Below are 20455 nucleotides of genomic sequence, written 5' to 3'. Positions count from 1 at the left end.
ACAGACTAACAGCATCCCGTACGGCATACAGAATGCACTCTGTAACAAGGGTATAACACTGTATGTGCTTGCTTTCGAATTGGCTTTGTCTTTTCACGCAAGTAAAAAACAAGCTGAGCTGCACTGCTGGACCTCTCATCTGCATGCCTCTGCAGGGGCACCTGGGGTTTTGCTTTGCACAAGTGTCCATGCCATAGCTTCTTCATATGCAATGCATTTTTTTTTTCCATTTGCCAAGCTTGATGGTTCAGCCGTTCTTATGTGTTGAATTAAAACGAGCAGCTGGCTCTGAAAGTTAGCCAAGTGTTATCGTTCAGTAGCTCTCCACAGTGTCATTTCATACAGTACCGCATGGCTTCATTGTCCAGAGGCTGGAACTCTCCGAGCTCCCAGTCCTTGTGCTCGAGAGCATGCTCTTTCTGTACTGTATGTCCTGTTGTATGCGTCTGTGCTGTAGTTCTAACTTGCTTATTCTCTGCCTCTCTTTCAACCTTTTTTCTGTCTGCCTCCTACTCAGAGAGAAAAGTGACCTTCAAGCTGTCGTTTTGAAGCCTTTAATTCTGCTCTACTGAGATGGTCTTCACTGAGAAATTAGTGTGTAAATCTTGTCTTGGAAAAAAAACACGAAAACCCTTCTTCAGTAGAAAATGCTAGATTTCTCCCCTTTCCTTGAATCAAGGAGCAATATGGGACTCCCTCCAAGAAGTATATTGTGAAGAGTTTTTTTTTTCTTTTTTAACATACTTTTACGGCAAATTGCACTGCTATCTGGATTTTACATACTGCTAATAATGCATACTTACATGAACCAATTTTCTGTGCCAAGACTGATTTGTGGTAAAGAACACAAGCTTTTTATGGACCCTAAAGATTCAGCCATATCTTGTGTGTACCCTTTGCCAGACTCTTACCAGTTTACCATTTGCTCTCTTTGTAAATGAGAAGCATGTGTACGCAAGTGTTAATTGTGCTGAACTGCTGAGCCTGGTGTTTAAAAGATCTGCACAAATGTAAGTGGACACCCAAGCCGCTCGACCACGTGCTGCATGAAGCAATCAACGCATTTCTCCCTCAAGAAAAATGGTATTGCTGCAAGTTCTCCTTTCTAGTTTGTTTTTGTAAGACATACCAAAATACTGTTAACACTATGAGAAAATGTAAATCGCTTTCCTTTGAATTGTTGCTACAAAGGTTGTGTGTGCTGAAATGTATGACTTACTGTATCTTCAACCTCTGGATACAATCATGTGGAAGAGGTGGTTTCTTGAGTGAAGTTGCAGGTGGTATTCCTTCATTCTAAATATCATTATACAGTGAATGACTGTGACTATGTATAGTTCATTTCCTTTTTCACTTTTTCACATAAAGGTGTTTGATGTGGGCAACTATTAATGCTTACTGTGGCTTTTGTGTAATCATTGCATCTCATGCAAATCACAGCTGTTTTTTTGTGCACACCTGTTCCATACCCCGTTTTGTAACCTTTCATTGTTATAACTGAGGTTTCCTTTGTTTTCATTTGAACAAGATCAAATGGGCAGCTGAAATAAATGTCTGATGAGGATTCTGATCCTGTGTAAACAGCAACAGATCCTCCTCACCAAGTACAGACAGTACACAGTGGAAGGTTTATGATATCAGGCGAGATGCTGAAAATAATGTTTTTAATGGTTGTGAAAGACTCTGTTGAGGGGTTGCCCTGCTGAGTCTCAGTATTAAAATGGTTTGCTTTCACAATCAAAGTACGCTGAAAGTTGAAACTTCTCTTTCCAGATAGTCCGATTCCCGATTTGTCCCCAAGACCTTATTGTTCCTCCTCCAGAGTTATTTAGCTGGTAAATCGAGGTGCTTTACCTTCTTCTCAGGTTCAGGAATAACAGTAAAAATGGTAATAATAATCTCCTTCTGATATGGCTTGCTTCACTCAACAAAAGAGTTCTCCCAGAGCCAGTCTGGTTCCCTTCTGTAAAAAGCTACACCAGCTGGAGAGTTCATGTACCTCTGTGTGGCACTCCGGTCAGCTTTTCAGTGTCCCTTAGGAAGAAACCTCCATCCTATTCTGAAACTGAAAATTCAGGATTTTTAAAAATCATGTTTACACTGCAGACACCTTATTTTAACTTGAATTAAATAATTTTGCAGAATTAAAAAAAAAATACTTTTGAACTTGTAATCAATGTTTAACAATTGAATAGACCAACACGAAGTACAATATGTCTCCATGTCCTGTACTTAATGGCATCTACCCCCCCTTTATTTATGGTTCATCATTGCTTTTTTAGGTCATTCATCATTAAATCATCTCTTGCAATCTGAAAGCGAGTTGCACACTTACTTAGTGTACAGAAGATCTAATTGCAAATGGGTAAGGCAATGTTAGCACTATTTTTATACAGGGACCTAGTTCACTTTTTCACAGCAGGAAAAACATCCCAGACTAGACCTCCTCCTTTGACCAGGCCTGATAAACACAAACCCAGACTAAGTTAATCGTTAATTCCATCAAAAATGCATCAGATTGTGAGAACTGTGAAATGCATGCTTTCTCACCTTCCTTTTCTTCTGTGCCCGTTTGTCATTGATCTCTTTTACTCCCACATTCCTGTATACATTGTGAGTGAGGGTGAAAAAACCTGAGAGAGCAACAGTCATACCTCAACACTTCAGCAAAATCTTGTTCTGTGTACAACTACATATTACAGTAGTGGGATTGTAAGTCTTGCATTGTTTAGATCTTCCTTATGCCTTCTTAATGCACAGTGCATTCACCTGGTAAGGTTTTCAAAGATCATCTCAGAAAAGGTAAGTACATATGATATTCACAAAGATCAAAAGTTTAAAATGAAGACCTAAAAAATGGAATGTCTGATTCCAAAGACTGCAGTACACATGCCAAAAATTTAGCTTGTACAGAACTTCTGAATAAAAAAAACCTTCCAGTTGTGTGATACCCATTATCACTATCATTTCAGATTTGCTTTTCAGATAAACAGCCACTTGTAATTCCCCTGTTTTCCCAGACAGTGTTCTCACAGATTATCCAGGGAGTCCCCATGATAAACCCTATGCAGGCAAAAATATTGTCACGCAATATTGAGAGCAGTCTTGCTCTCATCGATGCAAATGTCCCAACTGATTTTTCAATCTGTCATCCTGCATTACTGCTTTGAATTATTGTTGCTAATAGGAGCCTTACTGAAACTGGATTTGCTTTGGCGTCGGGATAAATTGTGGGCTCCCTTTTGAAAGCGATCACTTCAAAAGGGGATCCCCCAGTCGGAACTCTTGGTTACCCTTTGTTAAAAAAAAATTAAATAAAAATCAGTAGGTATGAAAAAAATTAAAGGGCCCCTTTGATTTCTTTCTTCATCAGTAAACCGCAAGCGTGGGCTGTGGAGTAGCCTGGGGTGCAGTGGAACGCTGGACTCGGAATTACAGATGTGGTCTTCTGTGGCGATGGCACAGGACCACATGTTTTTTCTTTTATACGCATTGCACAGGGTGCAATGTGCAGACACTTCCTGGATTGCAGATAATAGGCCTCACTCCTAGCCTGGTCATTTCAGTGAGTTTTAATTCGCAGTGTTGCGAGACCAGGTCTTTGATCTGAGGCAGCAGTCATGATGGGGGTGGCGTTGTGGTGGCTCTCCAAATTCTCCTGCATATTAGACTGCAAATCCAGTGCGCTGCGGATAGGTTTTACTGCATAGTCAAGATATTACTCACAGACACGGCCCACAACATCTACCCATTCATGCAAAATCTGCAACAGCATATTTCTTCAGTCACTTCAGGGTCAGTCTGTGGTTGCTGGTTTCACTTTCAGCTCATTTATGGGGGGAAGTGGCCCTTACAACACATCACAGTGAAATGCAATTTGTTTTTTTGTTTTAAACAATACAGTTCTTAACAGCAAAAGTATCATGGGTTAGAATGGGCTCTTGGACTTGTGTAACTATTTTCTGCAGTTTAGTTTTCGAGGAAACGATTCGTCTTTGAAATAGAAAAACATTTTTTTTTTGGAAACCCAGTTCACAGAAGGTACTGTGTAAAGGCCTAAATATTTTGGTCTAAAGGTTTAATACATAAGATACAGACCACAAGAATATCATAGAAATATGTTTTCCAGCGAATGCTGTTCTGGGTGAACCCTTCCTGTTTTGTATACTAGCTTACTTCCCCCTGCACAACCCGGACCTTAAAACAGTCCAGATGAGACTTCTCCAAAGCCTGCAGTGGAAAAAGCAGAAGTGAAAATGGGAATTGGTGAGCGCACACTGCTCACTGTGTAATTTCTAAAGAACCGCGCCTTTGAAAACACGCACAATCCTCTTTGGGAAATTTTGAGCTTTTTCTGAAGAGTTCTGCTGCATGTTCGCTCAGAGCACTTGGAAACAATCCTGCTTGGAGAAAACAATGGGCTAAGCGCCTCTGGAGCCAGAACAAAACCGAAAGGGTCAAATTCAACCCCCATAAGGAGTGTTTATTCCATCTGCTCGCAGCTTTACTCTACTAAGCACTGTAGCTCACTCAAAGCTTTGAAGAATAGGTTCGTGCCCAGTCTCCTTTAAAAAGCGCAAGAAGTCCTCCGGCTTCAGCCCCATCGTGGCCGCATTAGTCATGGGGTGAAAGTACACCCGGTCGTGGCCCTCGCTGACCAGGCCGCTGTCCAGCACGAGCTGGACGCGCTGCCCGCGGTCGCAGAAGAGCGCCAGGGGCGTGGCGCAGCCCTGGCCCACCCGCAGCACGTCCAGCATAGCGGCCTCGTCCGCGAAGCGCAGGGAGCCGCTGCCCAGGCCCAGCCGCCTGGCCAGCTCGGAGAGGTCGACCCGCCGGTCGTGCCGGGCCGTGACCAGCCACAGGCCCTTCCGCTTCTTGTCCCTCAGGAAGAGGTTCTTGCCCACGGCCCCCCCGAGGTGCTGCACGTGCGGCATCATCTCCTCCACCGTGAAGACCTGGCGGGACACGAGCAGGGGGGCTGCCGTCACTCCGAGGCCAGGGCTACAGGTACGGGGCCTGCGAACCCGTCTCCCCCAGGACCGGGCCCTTCGCTGCAGGCCCTACTGGTCAACACTGTAAGAAGCAATGACCTCAGGCAAGAGCACATTCTTACCCTTGATGAACCTCAGGAACACATGGTGTTGCTCTCAATCCATAAAATACTGGACGTCTGCAGCCAAAAATATACTCTCCCTAAAAGTGTATTTGTGTAATAGTTACATTTCTATATTCTTACAAACATTCCTCCATATTCTTGTGGAAAATGGGCACACTGCCCTTATTTAAGGTATTCAACTACTGCTTGACTATTTCTATAAAAGCTGCCCAGGAGTTTTCTGCACATCAACACGGGACCGAAGCTCCATTCATGCAGTGGGCGAGACAGCGGGTCTCTCCTCATGCTGTTACTCAAGTTGCTCAGTGCCAGGGCGCCCCCCAGCGGTTTTCTTACGTCAAGGTTTCTGCAGGAATCTGCGGGCTTTGTGCCCAAAATGGCCTGCGATAGTTAACTGCAGAGCAAACCCAGTGGTTCATATTAACCGATCACATTCGGTTCAAGTGCGATATAAGCCATAACATGTTCTGTAATTAGGAAAACGGATTTGTTAAATGTATTCAATAGAAAACTAATCGCATTAGAATCTTGAACGTAACTGCGCCCCCGGCTGTCAACAAGTTGCTATTCACTTTGTAGTATTGACACGTCAAAGTTTCTGAAACTGTATGAAATCATAGGTTTTCTTTACAGAATAAGATTCGTAAGCAACGTAGGTGTTGCTGTAGAGCCTGAGACGCCCGAGTTTCCTAGACTGCTGACACTGAAACCGCTTTGATCGATAGTTAACTTCGCTTGCGAATACAAACGATTTTCAGAAATGTTGCAAAATGAATTAATACCTCCGGGTGTTCCACGCAGACTGTTTCAATATTCAGGTTTTTAAGATAATCCTCCAATTCTTTTCGAAGCTCGCTAGACCCCATGTTTCCTACGTCCCGTTGCTGTTTTTTTTTTTTCAGTAGAGGCTGAAATGCCCGCTTTCCTGACTTGTGGTGACAGCTGCATGCACCAGAAACCCCCGTCGAGCCCCGAGAGAGGTTTCTGACCCGCAGCTGAATCTCTATGGTGCTCAGGCTGCGAGGAAAGAGGTGCATTGTGGGTCCGGTGTCATGGCGGCGCCCATAGCTGCAGAAGAATGACTCCTGGGAAGCGGCGATTAAGTAACCCGGTGCAGCATCCGAGATAGAATGCGAATTGGTACAGCGACAACTGAATTACATGTCTCGTAAAACCAGTTAGAGTCTGAGGTGAGCTATGTCAATTATAATCCATTGTGAATGTAAATCCTTCCCGGGTTTTAAAGCTGCGTGACCGCTGCACTACGTGTGAGTAAGTGCATTAACCACCACTTAACAGCGAAATTGTCCAAATGCAATAAATGCTAAGCTGGCCGATTTGCAGTAAGGGTGTATGATATTTGTTAAGTTGAGATAAGCTATATGGATAAACTGTATCCATATAATGGCTGAGTTATTGCAGAATCTTCTGAAATTGAGAAGAAACGAAATTAAATATCAAGGTAATCTTCTCTTTTTAAGCGGAATGTTGCAGTGATTGTTCTATTCAAAGGTGTAATGGTGTGTGTAACTATAAAAGTAAGTGTATGACTAAATGTCACGTTTTGTTTTATTTTGGTAAGCATTAAAAATAAAACTGTCTACGTGTCCAGCCTGGCTGGTTTCAATGAGCGCTGAAAGCGGTGTTTGACGCCACTGTGACTAACGCGTCCGTTCGCCGCCGAGCTCTTGCAGGGTGAGGATGAGTGCGAAGGCGCTGTTCCGCCTGGAGGCGCTCCTGCGCTCCGGCCTCGCTGTCCGGCAGCTGTGGGCGCTTCGCTGCGAAGGGGGGCAGAGGATGACCTGGAGAGCGGCCACCCCCTACCCGCCCTGCCCCGGCCTGCCCGCTGTCGCCCCCGCGCCCCCGGCCACCGGCCACCGCATCCGGCTCATGTCCACAAAGCACGTGAGTCTCCCCCTCTCCGCACAGGAGTCAGCGTCGTGAACCCCATCTTCATGCCCCTTTTACATGGTTTCTCCCTGCGCATCCTACTGCACGGCGCCTGTGTCCTGGTTCTGTGCGCATGTGGGCACTGATGGTTGTACGACATACAATCGGAATGCTGTGCAACACAGGTGATTTCTCAATGGCTAAGAAATGACTGTATATTCATATGTCTAGAAAGTCAAATCGGTATTGGAACGAATAGCATGTGTTGTGTTTTGAATGCCTGTATGTGGCTGTGTGTTAATAGTACACCACAACGTTGGGCCAATTGGAGTGGAGGAATCCTACTCTGTTGGGCTCCTGAGCGAGGCCCTTAACCCCAGCTGCTCCATTGGCGCTGTCCAATGGCTGACCCTGCGCTCTGACCCCGAGCTTCTCTCCCTGTCTGTGTGTCTCATGGAGAGCAAGCTGGGGTATGCGAAAAGACAAATTCCTAATGCAAGAAATTGTATAGGGTTAATAAAGTGATCTTAATTGTCCAGAGAAATCCTAAAACTGTTTTGGATTAGTCCTTAAGCATGTTTTTGCCACCTGCTTTTTTGATTCAGGGGAAGAGCTCTGGGAAGACTCCAAAGACCAAACCCAAGCAAGAGATGCAGGAAGTGGAGATCAAACAGCGCATGACTGTTGCAGAGCTTGCTGAAGCCATGAACAGAGATATAGGTAGGGTTCACTGGAGACAGTATCACAGTCTGCATGAGGGATGTCCATCTCTGGCCCTCAGGAGTCACTGTCCAGCAGGTCTTGTATATCTTCACATCTCTAGCTTCTCAAGATGGGCTCAGGTGGAAGGAAAATCCTAAACCTTCTGGTCCCATTGAGCTCTGCACCCCTGCTACACACGGTTGGAAAGTATCTAGAAATCCTTGATTGGTTGAATGATGCCCCTACACATATGCACAACCTGTTTTTTAGAAGATATTTAATTCAAATCCAAAGATCCCAACAATTGTCATTCATTGTTTTTTAGCTGGGTTGGCCAATTTTGGTCCTGAGGAATCGCATTCCGTCTCTGTGAAATAATTAATTGGAATGCCAACGCCCTGTAGCTCTTAATGTTCACAAGTGAGCCATTTGTTACTTAAATGAATCAATTAAATGACTAAATTGAATAAAATAAGCAATTAACTCACTAAATTGACCAACACTCATCTTTTCTGGAGTTGGCCACCCATAGAAACTGCAGCTGCAGGAACAGCGATAAGCCAGGAGAGGACATGCAGATGAAGATGAGGGTTGGGGAGAAGGCTGTCTGTAACCAGGAGTGCCCAGCAGGCACTCCAGGATTGACCAAGCCCTCTGACAGCTGCACAGATTTACCCCAGCTCTGCACCAGTCCTCCATTTTCCACCGTAAAAATACTGGAGTTTCAGTTTGAACGAAGACAGAACTGTAGACACCACGGTGTTGCTCCTGCTCTTTCCTCGACAGACCACGTCTACGAGGCTCTGCTTCACCTGCCCATCGACCTGGACTCCCTGGAGCCGCAGTCCGTCCTGCAGGACGAGTGGACGAAGGAGGCCATCAGGAAGTCTGGAATGAAGTACAGATGGGCGAAGGTGGCGGAGGGAAGAGTGAAGGAAAACAAAGATGCGACAAAGAGGTAGCGCTGTCACCTGCGTGCTGGTCTTCTGACCCTTTTGACCACTCCACACATTCAGGGGGCAGGAGAGAGAGAGACCGAGGGGGAGTGCAAGGGTCTTTACTGTCCAGTTCTGTCCTGCCAGGGCTGTGGCTGCATTGCCAAGCCACACCAGCGCCTGTGCCAGCTCAGCTCCCGGCTGTGTTTGTATTCCCAGGCCTCTGGCAGACCCGGCAGTCCTGGTAGCCCGCCCGCCGGTGGTCACCATCATGGGCCATGTGGATCACGGCAAAACCACCCTGCTGGACAGCCTGAGGAAGAGCCAGGTGGCGGCCATGGAGGCCGGGGGCATCACACAGCACATCGGGGCCTTCCTGGGTGAGCTGAGCGACGGGCAGTGGGGCTTGGTGTCTAGAGCCGGGCATCGCCAGGGTCCGTCACCACAGACTGGTGATCAAGCACTGGTTCTGGGTCTGTCAGCTTCACGCTGTGAGGTTGTATCAGCTCTCAGCCCTTCAGCCTGAACTATTGTTCCTCCTGGTCAGCCCTTTCCATGATTGTTGAAAGGATGCTGCACCAATGCCAATAAGGCCGTTAGAAACTTCCATTTATTAAAGTGCTGCTCCAAACAGCTCTTGAGATCCCAGAATCTGATTTGTACTTCCTTGGGGTCTGCACTGATTTAACCCCACCCTCCAAAAAAACAGCTCAATCTAAGTCATCCTTCAGAGGTACCACCGGTCAGAACTATCCGAGATGATGTACCTCTTTTAGGCTCTTCAGTTCGGACTCGCTGCTAAGGAATTCTCCCTGTGCATGTGTTGTGCCCACGCCAGCCGTTCTAACGAGGGTTCATCTGTGCCCCTCTGCCACAGTCCAGCTGCCCTCGGGCGAGAAGATCACGTTCCTGGACACGCCAGGACACGCCGCCTTCTCTGCCATGAGAGCCAGGGGGGCCCAGGTCACGGACATCGTCATCCTGGTGGTGGCCGCCGACGACGGGGTGATGAAGCAGACCGCTGAGTCGATCCAGCACGCCAGACACGCCGGAGGTGCGCAGCGACGCAGTCCCCTTGACGTAATCCACGCCTGTTTCCAAACTGTTGACTCTCAAGAGTTTCAGGAACGAGACGAGACTGGGTCCTGCCAAGAACTGGAGCACTCAGTGAGAGGCGTTGGAAGACAGCATGTATCCCCCTCAGTTTATATATATGGCGAAGGCCATCTCCACCTAGTTTCACCTTCAGGAAGTAGGTGCCTTCCTGAGTTTGGGATGCAGAAAGCGTGCTTTAAGAATACTGTATATGTGGATAGAAAATTAGGTGAGGCACGTCTTAGTCAGGTGCAGTTTAAGGAGGTTTTTATTAGTTTATTCTTATGCAGTGGACCAGTGGGATTCTGTGCTATACTCCAGACCAGAACTGAACCAGGGCAGAAGGACCTTGCAGTGCACTTCAGCTGCCTGCTTGAACTGTAGCCAAATATTGCTTCCCTGCCAGATCTTTAGTGCTTTCAAATAGGACTGCTAGGTTGAATCATGTTATTCCCTTCAGAACTACTTGTCTTCAAATGTGCTGAGGAATCAAATTCTTAAGAACACAAGAACAGTTGCAAACGACAGACGCCCGTCTAGCGTGTTTGCTGGTTGTTAATTGATCCAAGATTCTCATCCAGCCATTTCTTGAAAAAAGCCAGGGTATCGACTTTTTTGGCTCTTCACTCTTCAGCGAAATAACCAGGGAATATGTTTGTTTTGTCACCAATGCATAATTGCATTTTTATTCAAAGCGTTCCAGGGATGGCGGGGTGGTGCAGTGGTTAGTATTGCTGCCTCACAGCGCTGGGGCCCCGGGTTCAATTCCAGATCTGGGGTGCTGTCTGTGTGGAGCTTGTATGTTGTCTCCGCCTTGGCATGGGTTTCCACAAACATACTGGTAGGTTAATTAGCTTCTAGGTGTGTGTCTGCCCTGTAATGTACTGGTATCCTGCCCAGGGTGTACCCCACCTTGTGCCCCATTGCTTGCCTTGCTGGGATTGGCTCCAGCTGCGACCCTGAATTGGAAGAAGCAGTTGGAAAATGGCTGCAAACTATTCCCAATTAAGAGACAGGCAGGCTATCTGAGGGCGGAGGCCTGGCCGTGTCCGAGTCGAGCAGGCGCTCAGCCCTCCGCGTGTGCGTTGCAGTGCCCATCATCGTGGCGGTGAACAAGTGTGACCGGCCGGACGCCGACCCGGACAGGGTGAAGCGGGAGCTGCTGGCCCACGACGTGGTGTGTGAGGAGTACGAGGGCGACGTACAGGCGGTCCACATCTCCGCACTGCAGGTCAGTGTCCTCGGCGCTGCTCTGCCGTCCTGGCCCCGCGGGAGATGGCGTCGGTGCGTGTCTGAATACGGGCTGGTGCATTGCCAGCGGGCCAGGTGGCAACACTGTGTTGTTACACTTTGTTTCCCTGTGTGGGATGAGTCCAGAAAGAGTGGGAGCTGCCTTCAGGTGCCCTGTCATATTTCAGAAAGAGCAGCAGCGATGTGGCCCTGGTTTCTTGAGAGCTGACCATTGCTGTAGTCTTTGGTTTCCTGATCAGATCTTAAATACAAAGGTCCCTCTCCTTTGTAAAATTGGAGGCCATTTTACATATACCATGCATTGTCTTGTCATTATTATTTCACCACTTGTGAAGCCATTCATGTATCCTCTGTAGACTGTAATATAATTCCTATTGCTCAGGCCCTGTACTTTGTAATGTGTTACCACCTCCTAGCTTGACCTTGCTGGATCTCGAAGCCTAAGAAAGGTTGTGCCTGGTCAGGACCAGGATGGACAGACCTCCAAGGAAAGCCAGGTTGTTGTTTCAAATGGTCTTGGTGGACCAGTAGGTGGCACTCTTCTGTCTGGACCAGAATTTCCGAACCAGTGTCCCACTGAGGCACCGTCCCTTCAGGGGGGCGTTTAACCACCGACCACTTGGTCACTAAAGATGCAAGGGCACTTTTCAGAGGAGGAGGTGTATTAACCCCAGTCTGGCCTACCTGAAGGTCCCCTTAGTTCAGTTATGGAAGCAGATTATCTCCTCACTCCCCGATCTGTTGTGTAGAGGGGCTGCAGCAATCCAGCAGGTGGGGACGGCTCTTCAGGGGGGGGCTGAAGTGTGTACAGTGCTCTGAGATCCTTTGGGAATGGGGGCCGTGCAAACGTGAGAACATCTTCTTTTGCCGAGCTGGCCTGACACCAGCCCAACCCCCAGCCCCTTGGATCACAAACATTTCTTTCCCATCTCGCTCGGCTGGCACGAGCGGGCCTGCACGCTTCAGGAGCTGCTGCTGTGTCTCGGCCGCTGGCGCCCGCGCGAGCCTCACCAGTCTCTCTCTGCATGCCGCCCAGGGGGACAACCTGCGGGCGCTGGCGGAGGCCACGGTGGCGCTGGCCGAGGTGCTGGAGCTGAAGGCGGACCCCACTGGGCTGGTAGAGGGCACCGTCATCGAGAGCCGCACCGACAAGGGCAAAGGGTAGGCCCTTACCCGCACTGTGGGTCACAAACTGAAGAGATTGACAATGGCTTGTTCACACCTCGTCCTGTAGCGTCTTGGATATACTGAATGCTGTCAGCTAACGGGCCAGATAGAAATTGTTGCGTGCAGTCACGTAACAGTTGATACGTGTTACATGGGTTCCATTCTGAAACCATATAAGTTTTGTATTTTAAGCAGGTTTTCAATTTCCTGAATTATGAGTTAGCAGCACAACAGGGAATAATTGTGACAATAGAACAGTAGTATTTGGGCTCTGGAGTGAGAAAATGTGTTGGCATTTGTGACAGAAAAACAAGGCCACTGGATGCAATATGGGAAATCATGACTCGTAAAAGCAATTTCCAGTTGTTTTTTTTCACAAAAATATTGTGGAAAAAATGTATTTTGGTGTCCCTGCTGTGCCACTAGTGTTCCATCCATTTTTCACACGGCGCGCTTAGCGGTGAGCTCTGGCTCAGCAGGCCCGGTATCAGAGAGAGACTGTCCTCTCCCGGCAGCCCTGTCACCACGGCGATAGTCCAGCGCGGCGTGCTGAGGAGAGGCTGCGTGCTGGTGGCGGGGAAGGCCTGGGCCAAAGTGCGCTTCCTGTTCGACGAGCACAACCGCGCGGTGGCCGAGGCGGGGCCCAGCGTCGCCGTGGAGATCGTGGGCTGGAAGGACCTGCCCTCTGCGGGCGAGGAGATCCTGGAAGTGGAGTCCGAGGTGAGTGACGCGCGGGGGGGGTCCTGCTGGGAGGTCCCGCGGGCGAAGGCGTCCACATGAACATCCGGCGTGTTCGTACAGAAATTGACGCCTTTGTGACCGTACAGATATCGTTGGGATTCCCCTACATTACTCTGACAGGGAAGGTTTTTTATAAAAGCGAGGAACGTGTTTGCTCCAGAATTCGTCCTGCCCCGGGGGAGTCCCGCCCGACACGCTGTCCCTGTTGTGTTCCTCAGCAAAGGGCGCGCGAGGTGGTGGCCTGGAGGCTGTACGTGGAGGAGCAGGAGAAACTGCAGGAGGACGTCCAGGCCATCGAGGCCAAGCAGAGGCAGCACCTGGAGAGCTACAGGAAGGAGCGGGAGAGCCTGGGCCACCTCAGCTGGCGGCAGAGGAAGTCGGCCATGTACAAAGCCAACAAGCAGCGAATGGCCTCCAGGCCCAAGGAGAGGACTGAGGACGAGTTCCGCTCCCTGCCCCTCGTTATCAAAGGTGGGTGCTCTGGCACCACAGACCTCACCGGTGCAGGAGAGGGACTCCCTATCAACTTGGTATGCTGTCCTCACGAAACCCTTTCCCCTACCTGTTAGGAAACGGTGCTTCAGGGGGAACTGCAACGCTATTTTTAAATAGTTAGAAAGAATCAGCATTGATGTGTGCATTTCAACCCCAATGAAAGTAAAATGTACACAGTAACTTCTAAAACCTCCAACTTACATCATAAAATAGACCATTTCCAGGTTTGCACAGTGCCACAGCAGGCAATAAAACTTCCTGTGAGGTGAAGCGGCCTTATTTCACTGTAAACAAGCAGGGTTGTGAATACATCTCTTCATTCAGTAGAAATACCACTCTCGGTTTTGAGACATTTTGCCGACAAATACTAATGCGTTAACCCTACCTGCAGATCATGTTGGAAACATTCTGCGGCGAGATGTCTGCTGCACAACCTGTACTTATTCACTCATACATCACATTAGATTACTCTCGTGAGCACGAAGGGCCGCACCACGTCCGGGATTTTGCAACAACATGGTGACTTAACTGCTTTCATAAAGTTCACGATTTTTTGCTTAATTTGTACAGTTTTCTATTCCATAAATGAATTAATTTTGTTACCGGTGTGAGAAATTGGGACTGCAGCTGCCCTTTCGAACCAGAAGGGTCTAGGGTGTGTCCTGCAGCTTCAGGGGAAGAGCGGGCCGAGGAGTGAAAATTGAGAAGTGAATCGTTTTCCTCACGAACAGGCGACGTGGACGGCTCCGTGGAGACCATCCTGAACATCCTGGACAGCTACGACGCCGACGAGCAGTGCCGCCTGGACGTGGTTCACTTTGGAGTCGGAGACATCTCGGAAAACGACATCGGCCTAGCCGAGACTTTCTCAGGTAGCCCTGGGGGTGTGGAGCGGCTCACAAAGAGCCCTGTAAAACGGGCCTGGACCCCAAGATAAAAGGCTCAATCCGTTTTCATTATTTCCGAAGACTTGTATAGCTGTGTTCATAACGCATTCTGTAGAATTAAAGTTTACTGTAGCAAGAAAGTCGTTTTTGAAGTAAAACAACAATGAGTAGGGATTCTAAATGTACCCACTGTACTGGATAACTAGCTAGTATTGTACCTAGCTTTTTAGGACAGGAACAACTTCAGTTGCTTTAGCTTTCTGTGACTGGCACAGTGAATTCCTCGCTTTGTCTCCGTCAGGTGCCATTTATGGGTTTAATGTGGAGGCAAACAAATCTGTCCGGCAGATCGCTGCCAAGAAGGGAATAGAGCTCAGACTGCACAAGGTCATCTACAAGCTCATCGACGACCTCAAGGAGGAGCTGAGCAGCAAGCTGCCCCCCACTGTGGAGGAGAATGTGATCGGTACGTTAGAAAGATACCCCTAAAAGCACTGCTGCCCCCACCCCCTTGTCGCTGCATGCAGCCTGTAGCTCTCTGTATCTGTCCTGAGTAAAATCGAGAGAGATCATACTGCTTCTTCAGAAAAGACACTTGCAAGTTTGTTTGGTAATTAAAACCGGGCCCCCGATGAACATTTTTTGATTGGAAGCGTCTCGGTCACTTGGTAGATGTCTTGACTGCTGTAGAAATCTTCATGGTATAGTTCCTTGCCTCGTAAGGAACGTTTTTATACACTGCAGCTCCCAGCGCTCTGTTGTACTGCTGAGGCTCAAGCGTACCGATGCAGTTGAACAGAATGAGAACGGCCCCAGTGCAGGCCCACAGCGCGCTCACTGTGCTCTTGCTGTGCGCGGGACAGGGGAGGCTTCGGTCCTGGCCACCTTCTGCGTCACCGTGGGAAAGAAGAAGGTGCCGGTAGCCGGCTGCAGGGTGAAGGAGGGCCAGCTGGACAGGAGGATGAAGTTTAAGCTGATTCGGGATGGAGATGTTCTTTGGGAAGGTACAGTAACCGCCTTCAGCCCAGCTTCTACAGAAAAAAACTTGTGTACGTCAGTTTCCATGCTAAAGGATTTCCTTTGTCCAGATTTTCTTAGGATTCCCTTTCTACAACAATTGATAAAAAAGCAGAATAATGCACTAAAAACCAAAACATGCATTTTCTTTCAACATTTCCTTTCCCCCTGGAGCATTACGTGCATCAGCAGGTCAGCGTTTGGCCTTGTGGGCAGCTGGTTAGTTCCCTTCTGCCTGTCTATCACCCTGTTTGTCCCCTCCAGGCCGCCTGACTGCTCTGAAGCACCACAAGGACGACGTGCAGGCAGTGAAGACGGGGATGGAGTGTGGCCTCTCTCTCGACAAGGACATAGACTTCAGGCCTGGGGATGAAATTGTGTGCTATGAAGAAGTGGAGAAACAGCAGAGCATCTCCTGGGATCCGGGATTTTAAGCCAGGTGTCCATGTAGACTCTTTCCAACTTTGTTCCAACATTTATTCAACAGAATTAAAAGCTGCAATCAAGGAATGTAAATACATGTAGTCTTAAAAACCCTCATTAAAGATCGTGGATGGTCTTGGTTACAATTTTAATTCATGGTTTTCCTCCATGCTTTAATTATGCTGTAAATAAGAGCTGACCTTGTATCCTTGTATTAAACCTTAAAACTCCCATCAACTGATTTGTGAATTTTTCCATTACTTACAACTTGTTTCAGAGATGTTAGTGTGGATTTTTCCAGTGTTCAAAAACTTAATACTTGTAAATCACATGAGCTAAGACTTTGAATTTGTTTTGGTCAAAGAAATTTCACCAACTTGGCCTTCTAGAGAAAGTTGTTGGATCAGAGCCTCCAATTACTGCTGTACATTCAAAGAATAACATGGGGTTTATGGTATTTTGACCAATTGGTTACAAAATTATATTAATGTTTTCAAAGATTCTCTCGGGCTGTAGGTATGAGTTACACATTAAGAGACATTTAAAATATTCACACTAATAAAAACGAGAAGCTGCTTTTCCAGGCTTCAAAGAATCAATGTTTAGAGAGTGTGGTTTTAGATACCATTAGCAGTGCCCCTTAAATCAAAGAAAACTATACTAGCCTTCAAAAGGTAATGGTGGTTTTCACAATTAGCTAAAAACTACTAGGAATAACTAAACTACAAATAACTGTAATACCTTTATTTAAACCCCCCCCAAGCAGTTTATTGTAAAGAAGCACAACGCCTGAACGGTTTGAATGTTTTATTAACTCCAGTCCATCTGTTCACTTGTCCTCGGGCTTGTTGAAGCAGTAGGTGAGGCAGCACTTCCCGCAGTAGTGCCTGTCGAAGTGGCTGGCCATGAACACGCCGGCGCCACACTCGTCCGCAGGGCACTCGCGCCGCAGGCGGTGGATCTTGCCGTTCTCGTCCACCTGCCGGGGGAAAACCGCAGCCCGTCAGCCGGAGCGCACCGGCACCAACGCTGCACTAACTGCACCCCCCGTCTGACTTCTCCTGAGGGTGCCTCATCCAGCCCAACAGACTGAAACATTATGACCCATAACTACACAAGTCCAAGTCACCATGATCGAGTCGACCGTAGTTTGGAAAACCCAGAAACATCTCTACCAATTACCCCCTTATCTCAAAACATCCTGCAAAATCCTGGACTTGCAGTATTAGACAATGCAGCTGGGACAACACTTTAAAGCAGAAAACCTAAGCAGTGCTTGCTACAATTATAACTCGTTGAAATTCACAACTGTGTGCCTAAGCTGGTTACAGAAGGCTGAACGCTTACAAAAGAGAGATCTCGTCTTCCGGTTAAAATGATCAGGACAGCGGCTGTTTCCGAGTCTCACCTTGTAGTACTTGAGCACGGCCAGCTTGACCTTCTTCCTCTTGTGCTTGTTCTTCTTGGGGGTGGTGTAGGACTTCTTCTTCCTCTTCTTGGCACCACCTCGCAGCCTCAGCACAAGGTGAAGAGTGGACTCCTGCACAGGCATGGGCAGTCAGGTTAGTCACAGTACTCGGTACTGCCTGCCCTTTCCTACTAAGTACGGAGCGAGCCAAAACCGACACCTCTCCTGTGATGGTACAAGACTAGGATCACACACCCAACAGTCTGTAACCTGCTCTTCATAAGCTGCCCTCACACTTCCACTGGACAAAAAAAAAGATACAGTCACTAGTTTATGAACTCCAGCTCAATCAGTGATTCACAACTGAAACTCAGATTTTTACATGCCTGTGATCTGGAAGACATACCAACAGTTGCCATGCTCATGTTCACCACTCGTACACAATTACAGCTCAAGAATAAATGTGTCAACATATAAGAAGCTAGACTAAACTATTAGATAAAACTTAATGGGGGGTAGTTCACTTCATCTTTTGTTACACCTTGAACAAATGCATTTAAAAATGCTGCTGACCTCAGACAGATGTACATTGATTCCTGGTCCTCTCAACTTCATTGTTTTTTTTTTTATTTGATGTTCTCAGAGCATGACAGCATCACAGCAAAGTGCTACCATCACTCACAGCCACACCTACAAATCACTATTCTGCTGAAAAGGCAACTCCAAACTCCAGACTTGAATCAAGAAACCAAAGAGAAGGGCAACCTGCTGCAAGAACACAGAACACACGCACCTTCTGGATGTTGTAATCTGACAGAGTCCGCCCATCTTCCAGCTGCTTCCCAGCGAAGATCAAGCGCTGCTGATCAGGGGGGATACCTGAGGGAGAAGAGAGGCTCGATAAAGCTGTATCCTTCAGTGGAAGAGTACTGTAATTTACCCAGACACACTCCCCTCCAGCTCCCCACTGTATTATGTTTCACATGTGCTTTTATCAAAAAATAGATTCATATAGATTTACACAACTAAGCATTCTACAAAATCAATTTAAGAAGTACTAACACAAGGGGTTCAACAGCAACACCCCACTTTAGATTTGAACCCACAACCTCCCAGTGCATCACACCCGCTAGTCAACTGATCACATCAATACCCAATACATACACAGAGCTTTTACAAGAAGTACCTTTTAGTCAACATCACATGTATGGCGTAACTAAACAGTTTAAATGCAGATGTCTCAAGTGCTCACCTTCCTTGTCTTGGATCTTAGCCTTGACATTTTCAATGGTATCAGAAGGCTCAACCTGCAGGAAAACGTCAATGATTTAAAAGACCTAAGAGCATTTACATCGTCTTAACATTGTTACCGTTCACTTGAATCCTTAGCATACAACTAACTCATCTGGCACGTTGTTTTCATTTAATTAAACCAATCAAGCTCATCAATATGAACACTTCATACCACACGTATTATCTTGTTCTATATCATACTATGCATGATATATAACAAGTAGTCTGGACTTTACTTCCAGAAAGCTATGAAATACTTCAATGTTGAACAAAAAGCATATCTTTACAGCGAAAAATCCCTCAGGTGGAGCAATTACTCCAGCCTGAGAACCATCCCGACACAGGACGATCATCATCACATGGACTGATATCGATGTCATCCTGGTATGGCCTAGGTCTGGGGAACTGTTATCAGGAATAACCAGAATAGGTCTATAAACTTTATACATTACACATTTTACAATATAAAATCAGTTCCGCTCGTTTCAACGTGTCTACTAGCAATATTTTCACTGCTCGCGAATGAGAAGCCCGAAACGACGGGAGGGACAACGGCAACCACGTCGTCTCTTCTTATAAGATACCATCAATACATATTTATTCGCCTTTTGAACTGAATTACAGCTTAATGTGCAATGCTGAGCATTTGAAAACTGCAATACGCGAAAAAATGCGCGTCATAGTATAATCTATTAAGAGCTGCACGTGTTTCCGTGAACAGGACAGGTCAGATACTAGACCAAGTAATAAAACGCAACTAATTAACCGACTTTAAGAGGATATGTTTCCATTTTAGTGGATGCAAGATTTAATCAACATGGACAAAAAGCTAGCAGGCCCAGACTTAATATGAATTCCTCTGCGCGTCTTTAAACACTTCTACTCAGCCGGTCAGTACACCCACCTCAAGGGTTATAGTCTTCCCCGTTAAAGTTTTCACAAAGATCTGCATTTTGGAACCAAATCCACCTACAGATAAGAACAGACAGCGTAAGCTTTTACACTCTACTGTAAAATAGTGCAATAACTTCTACATTTATTTAAGAATTTGCAATTTAATCTAGGAGCTCATACTCGCCACTAACCTCCCGCTAATGGTGGATCATGAGAAGAGGGCTTTCCATCCGCGACACGGGGTTTTCTGACCCACTGAGCAGGGGTTAGATGGCTAAACCACTGCCTGAAGGAAAATATGGACTGTGAATTATGTGGAAACAATCAACTGCTTTATTATTTTCTTTTAAACTCAAGATTTTTCGCACACAAATAAATTCACAATTACAGAAGTATACTACAGATTCATAAAAAATAGCTAAAACATGTTACGGTTCACGGGAGATGTAGTTCTGAATACGTCCTTATTCATAGACAAAATACTTCTCTTATTAATTGTCCGCATAATTCTAAAACAGGTACCGGATAATCAGTATGAAAAAATAATTATCTATTATTTGTGCCATTGTTTCGTTTTCATTTATGACAGACCTGTACCTTCTTAAAATGTCCCACTGGGCGATAAACTACATTTCCCACAAAGCTTTGCAGGAGAGCGATTTCCTTAGCAACGCCCTGGTTACCACAGTAAACTGAAGTGGCTGACATAATGGATGTGCGGTCTTGGTTGTCAATCAAAAGGAACGAGAAAGAATTTCTCCAGTTTGTGTAAAATAAAAAAAAAGAATGATTTAATAAATAGAGGTAGCGCAAATACGTTTCGAAATGATAGGTTGCTAACTCATTTAATGTCAAAACCGATTACATTTTATGCCGACTACACTATTAAGGTTAAAAAATGAGCTGCGCGCGTTAAGATTTGTTGAACAAAAGAACATTTGCCTGTTGCATCAAAATGTGATCGTTTTAAATATGCCACATATTATTTATGGCTCATTTTTGTTTCAGTAGATGGATGTATTTTTACTCGTTATAATGATCTTAATTTTTTAAGACAATTAGCGACGGCGTATTTTTGAACAAAATCTTTCTTGGCAACGTCTTTAATTAAGGCGGCTTGATGGAGAAGTGGTTTAGCATC

General features: G+C 46.5%; 4 protein-coding genes across 8 annotated transcripts in view; 2 read left to right on the top strand and 2 right to left on the bottom strand.

The window, feature by feature from the left end:
• Window positions 1–3340, top strand: part of ccdc88ab (coiled-coil and HOOK domain protein 88ab) — a 71733-nt gene extending 68393 nt beyond the window's left edge. For 3 of the 4 annotated variants that reach the window (XM_088934417.1, XM_088934418.1, XM_088934416.1), the window contains one exon: window positions 518–3340. The gene's annotated coding sequence lies outside the window, so the exon portion shown is untranslated. The remainder of the gene's footprint in view (window positions 1–517) is intronic. The other variant, XM_088934419.1, reaches the window with a different exon arrangement.
• A 670-nt stretch (window positions 3341–4010) lies between these two features.
• prorsd1 (prolyl-tRNA synthetase domain containing 1) lies at window positions 4011–6097 on the bottom strand. The gene is made up of 2 exons (XM_088934422.1): window positions 5899–6097; window positions 4011–4955 (listed from the first exon to the last, which is right to left on the bottom strand). Exons 1-2 carry the CDS (start codon window positions 5980–5982, stop codon window positions 4527–4529), a joined length of 513 nt encoding a protein of 170 aa, XP_088790548.1. The 5' UTR covers window positions 5983–6097; the 3' UTR covers window positions 4011–4526.
• Window positions 6098–6151: 54 nt separating this feature from the next.
• On the top strand, window positions 6152–15955 carry mtif2 (mitochondrial translational initiation factor 2). 2 transcript variants are annotated; one of them, XM_088934420.1, is made up of 14 exons: window positions 6152–6306; window positions 6811–7021; window positions 7612–7726; window positions 8495–8666; window positions 8863–9023; window positions 9521–9697; window positions 10830–10969; window positions 12026–12150; window positions 12672–12876; window positions 13116–13368; window positions 14124–14264; window positions 14581–14745; window positions 15143–15283; window positions 15561–15955. In XM_088934420.1, the coding sequence occupies exons 2-14, from the start codon at window positions 6818–6820 to the stop codon at window positions 15728–15730; spliced, it is 2169 nt and encodes a 722-aa protein (XP_088790546.1). In that variant the 5' UTR covers window positions 6152–6306; window positions 6811–6817; the 3' UTR covers window positions 15731–15955. The 2 variants fall into 2 exon arrangements, with proteins under 2 accessions (XP_088790546.1, XP_088790547.1); XM_088934421.1 differs by having other exon boundaries at window positions 6169–6306; window positions 6802–7021.
• A 556-nt stretch (window positions 15956–16511) lies between these two features.
• rps27a (ribosomal protein S27a) lies at window positions 16512–19567 on the bottom strand. The gene is made up of 6 exons (XM_088934424.1): window positions 19506–19567; window positions 19325–19389; window positions 18380–18434; window positions 17921–18006; window positions 17128–17259; window positions 16512–16698 (listed from the first exon to the last, which is right to left on the bottom strand). Exons 2-6 carry the CDS (start codon window positions 19370–19372, stop codon window positions 16549–16551), a joined length of 471 nt encoding a protein of 156 aa, XP_088790550.1. The 5' UTR covers window positions 19373–19389; window positions 19506–19567; the 3' UTR covers window positions 16512–16548.
• Between the last annotated feature and the right edge of the window lie 888 nt (window positions 19568–20455).

The sequence above is a fragment of the Atractosteus spatula genome, chromosome 15 (assembly GCF_055471065.1).
Source record: "Atractosteus spatula isolate fAtrSpa1 chromosome 15, fAtrSpa1.hap1, whole genome shotgun sequence".
Classification (NCBI taxonomy): domain Eukaryota; kingdom Metazoa; phylum Chordata; class Actinopteri; order Semionotiformes; family Lepisosteidae; genus Atractosteus; species Atractosteus spatula.
The sequence above is the reverse complement of the archived record's forward strand: the minus strand, read 5'-3'. Positions and strand labels throughout refer to the sequence as shown.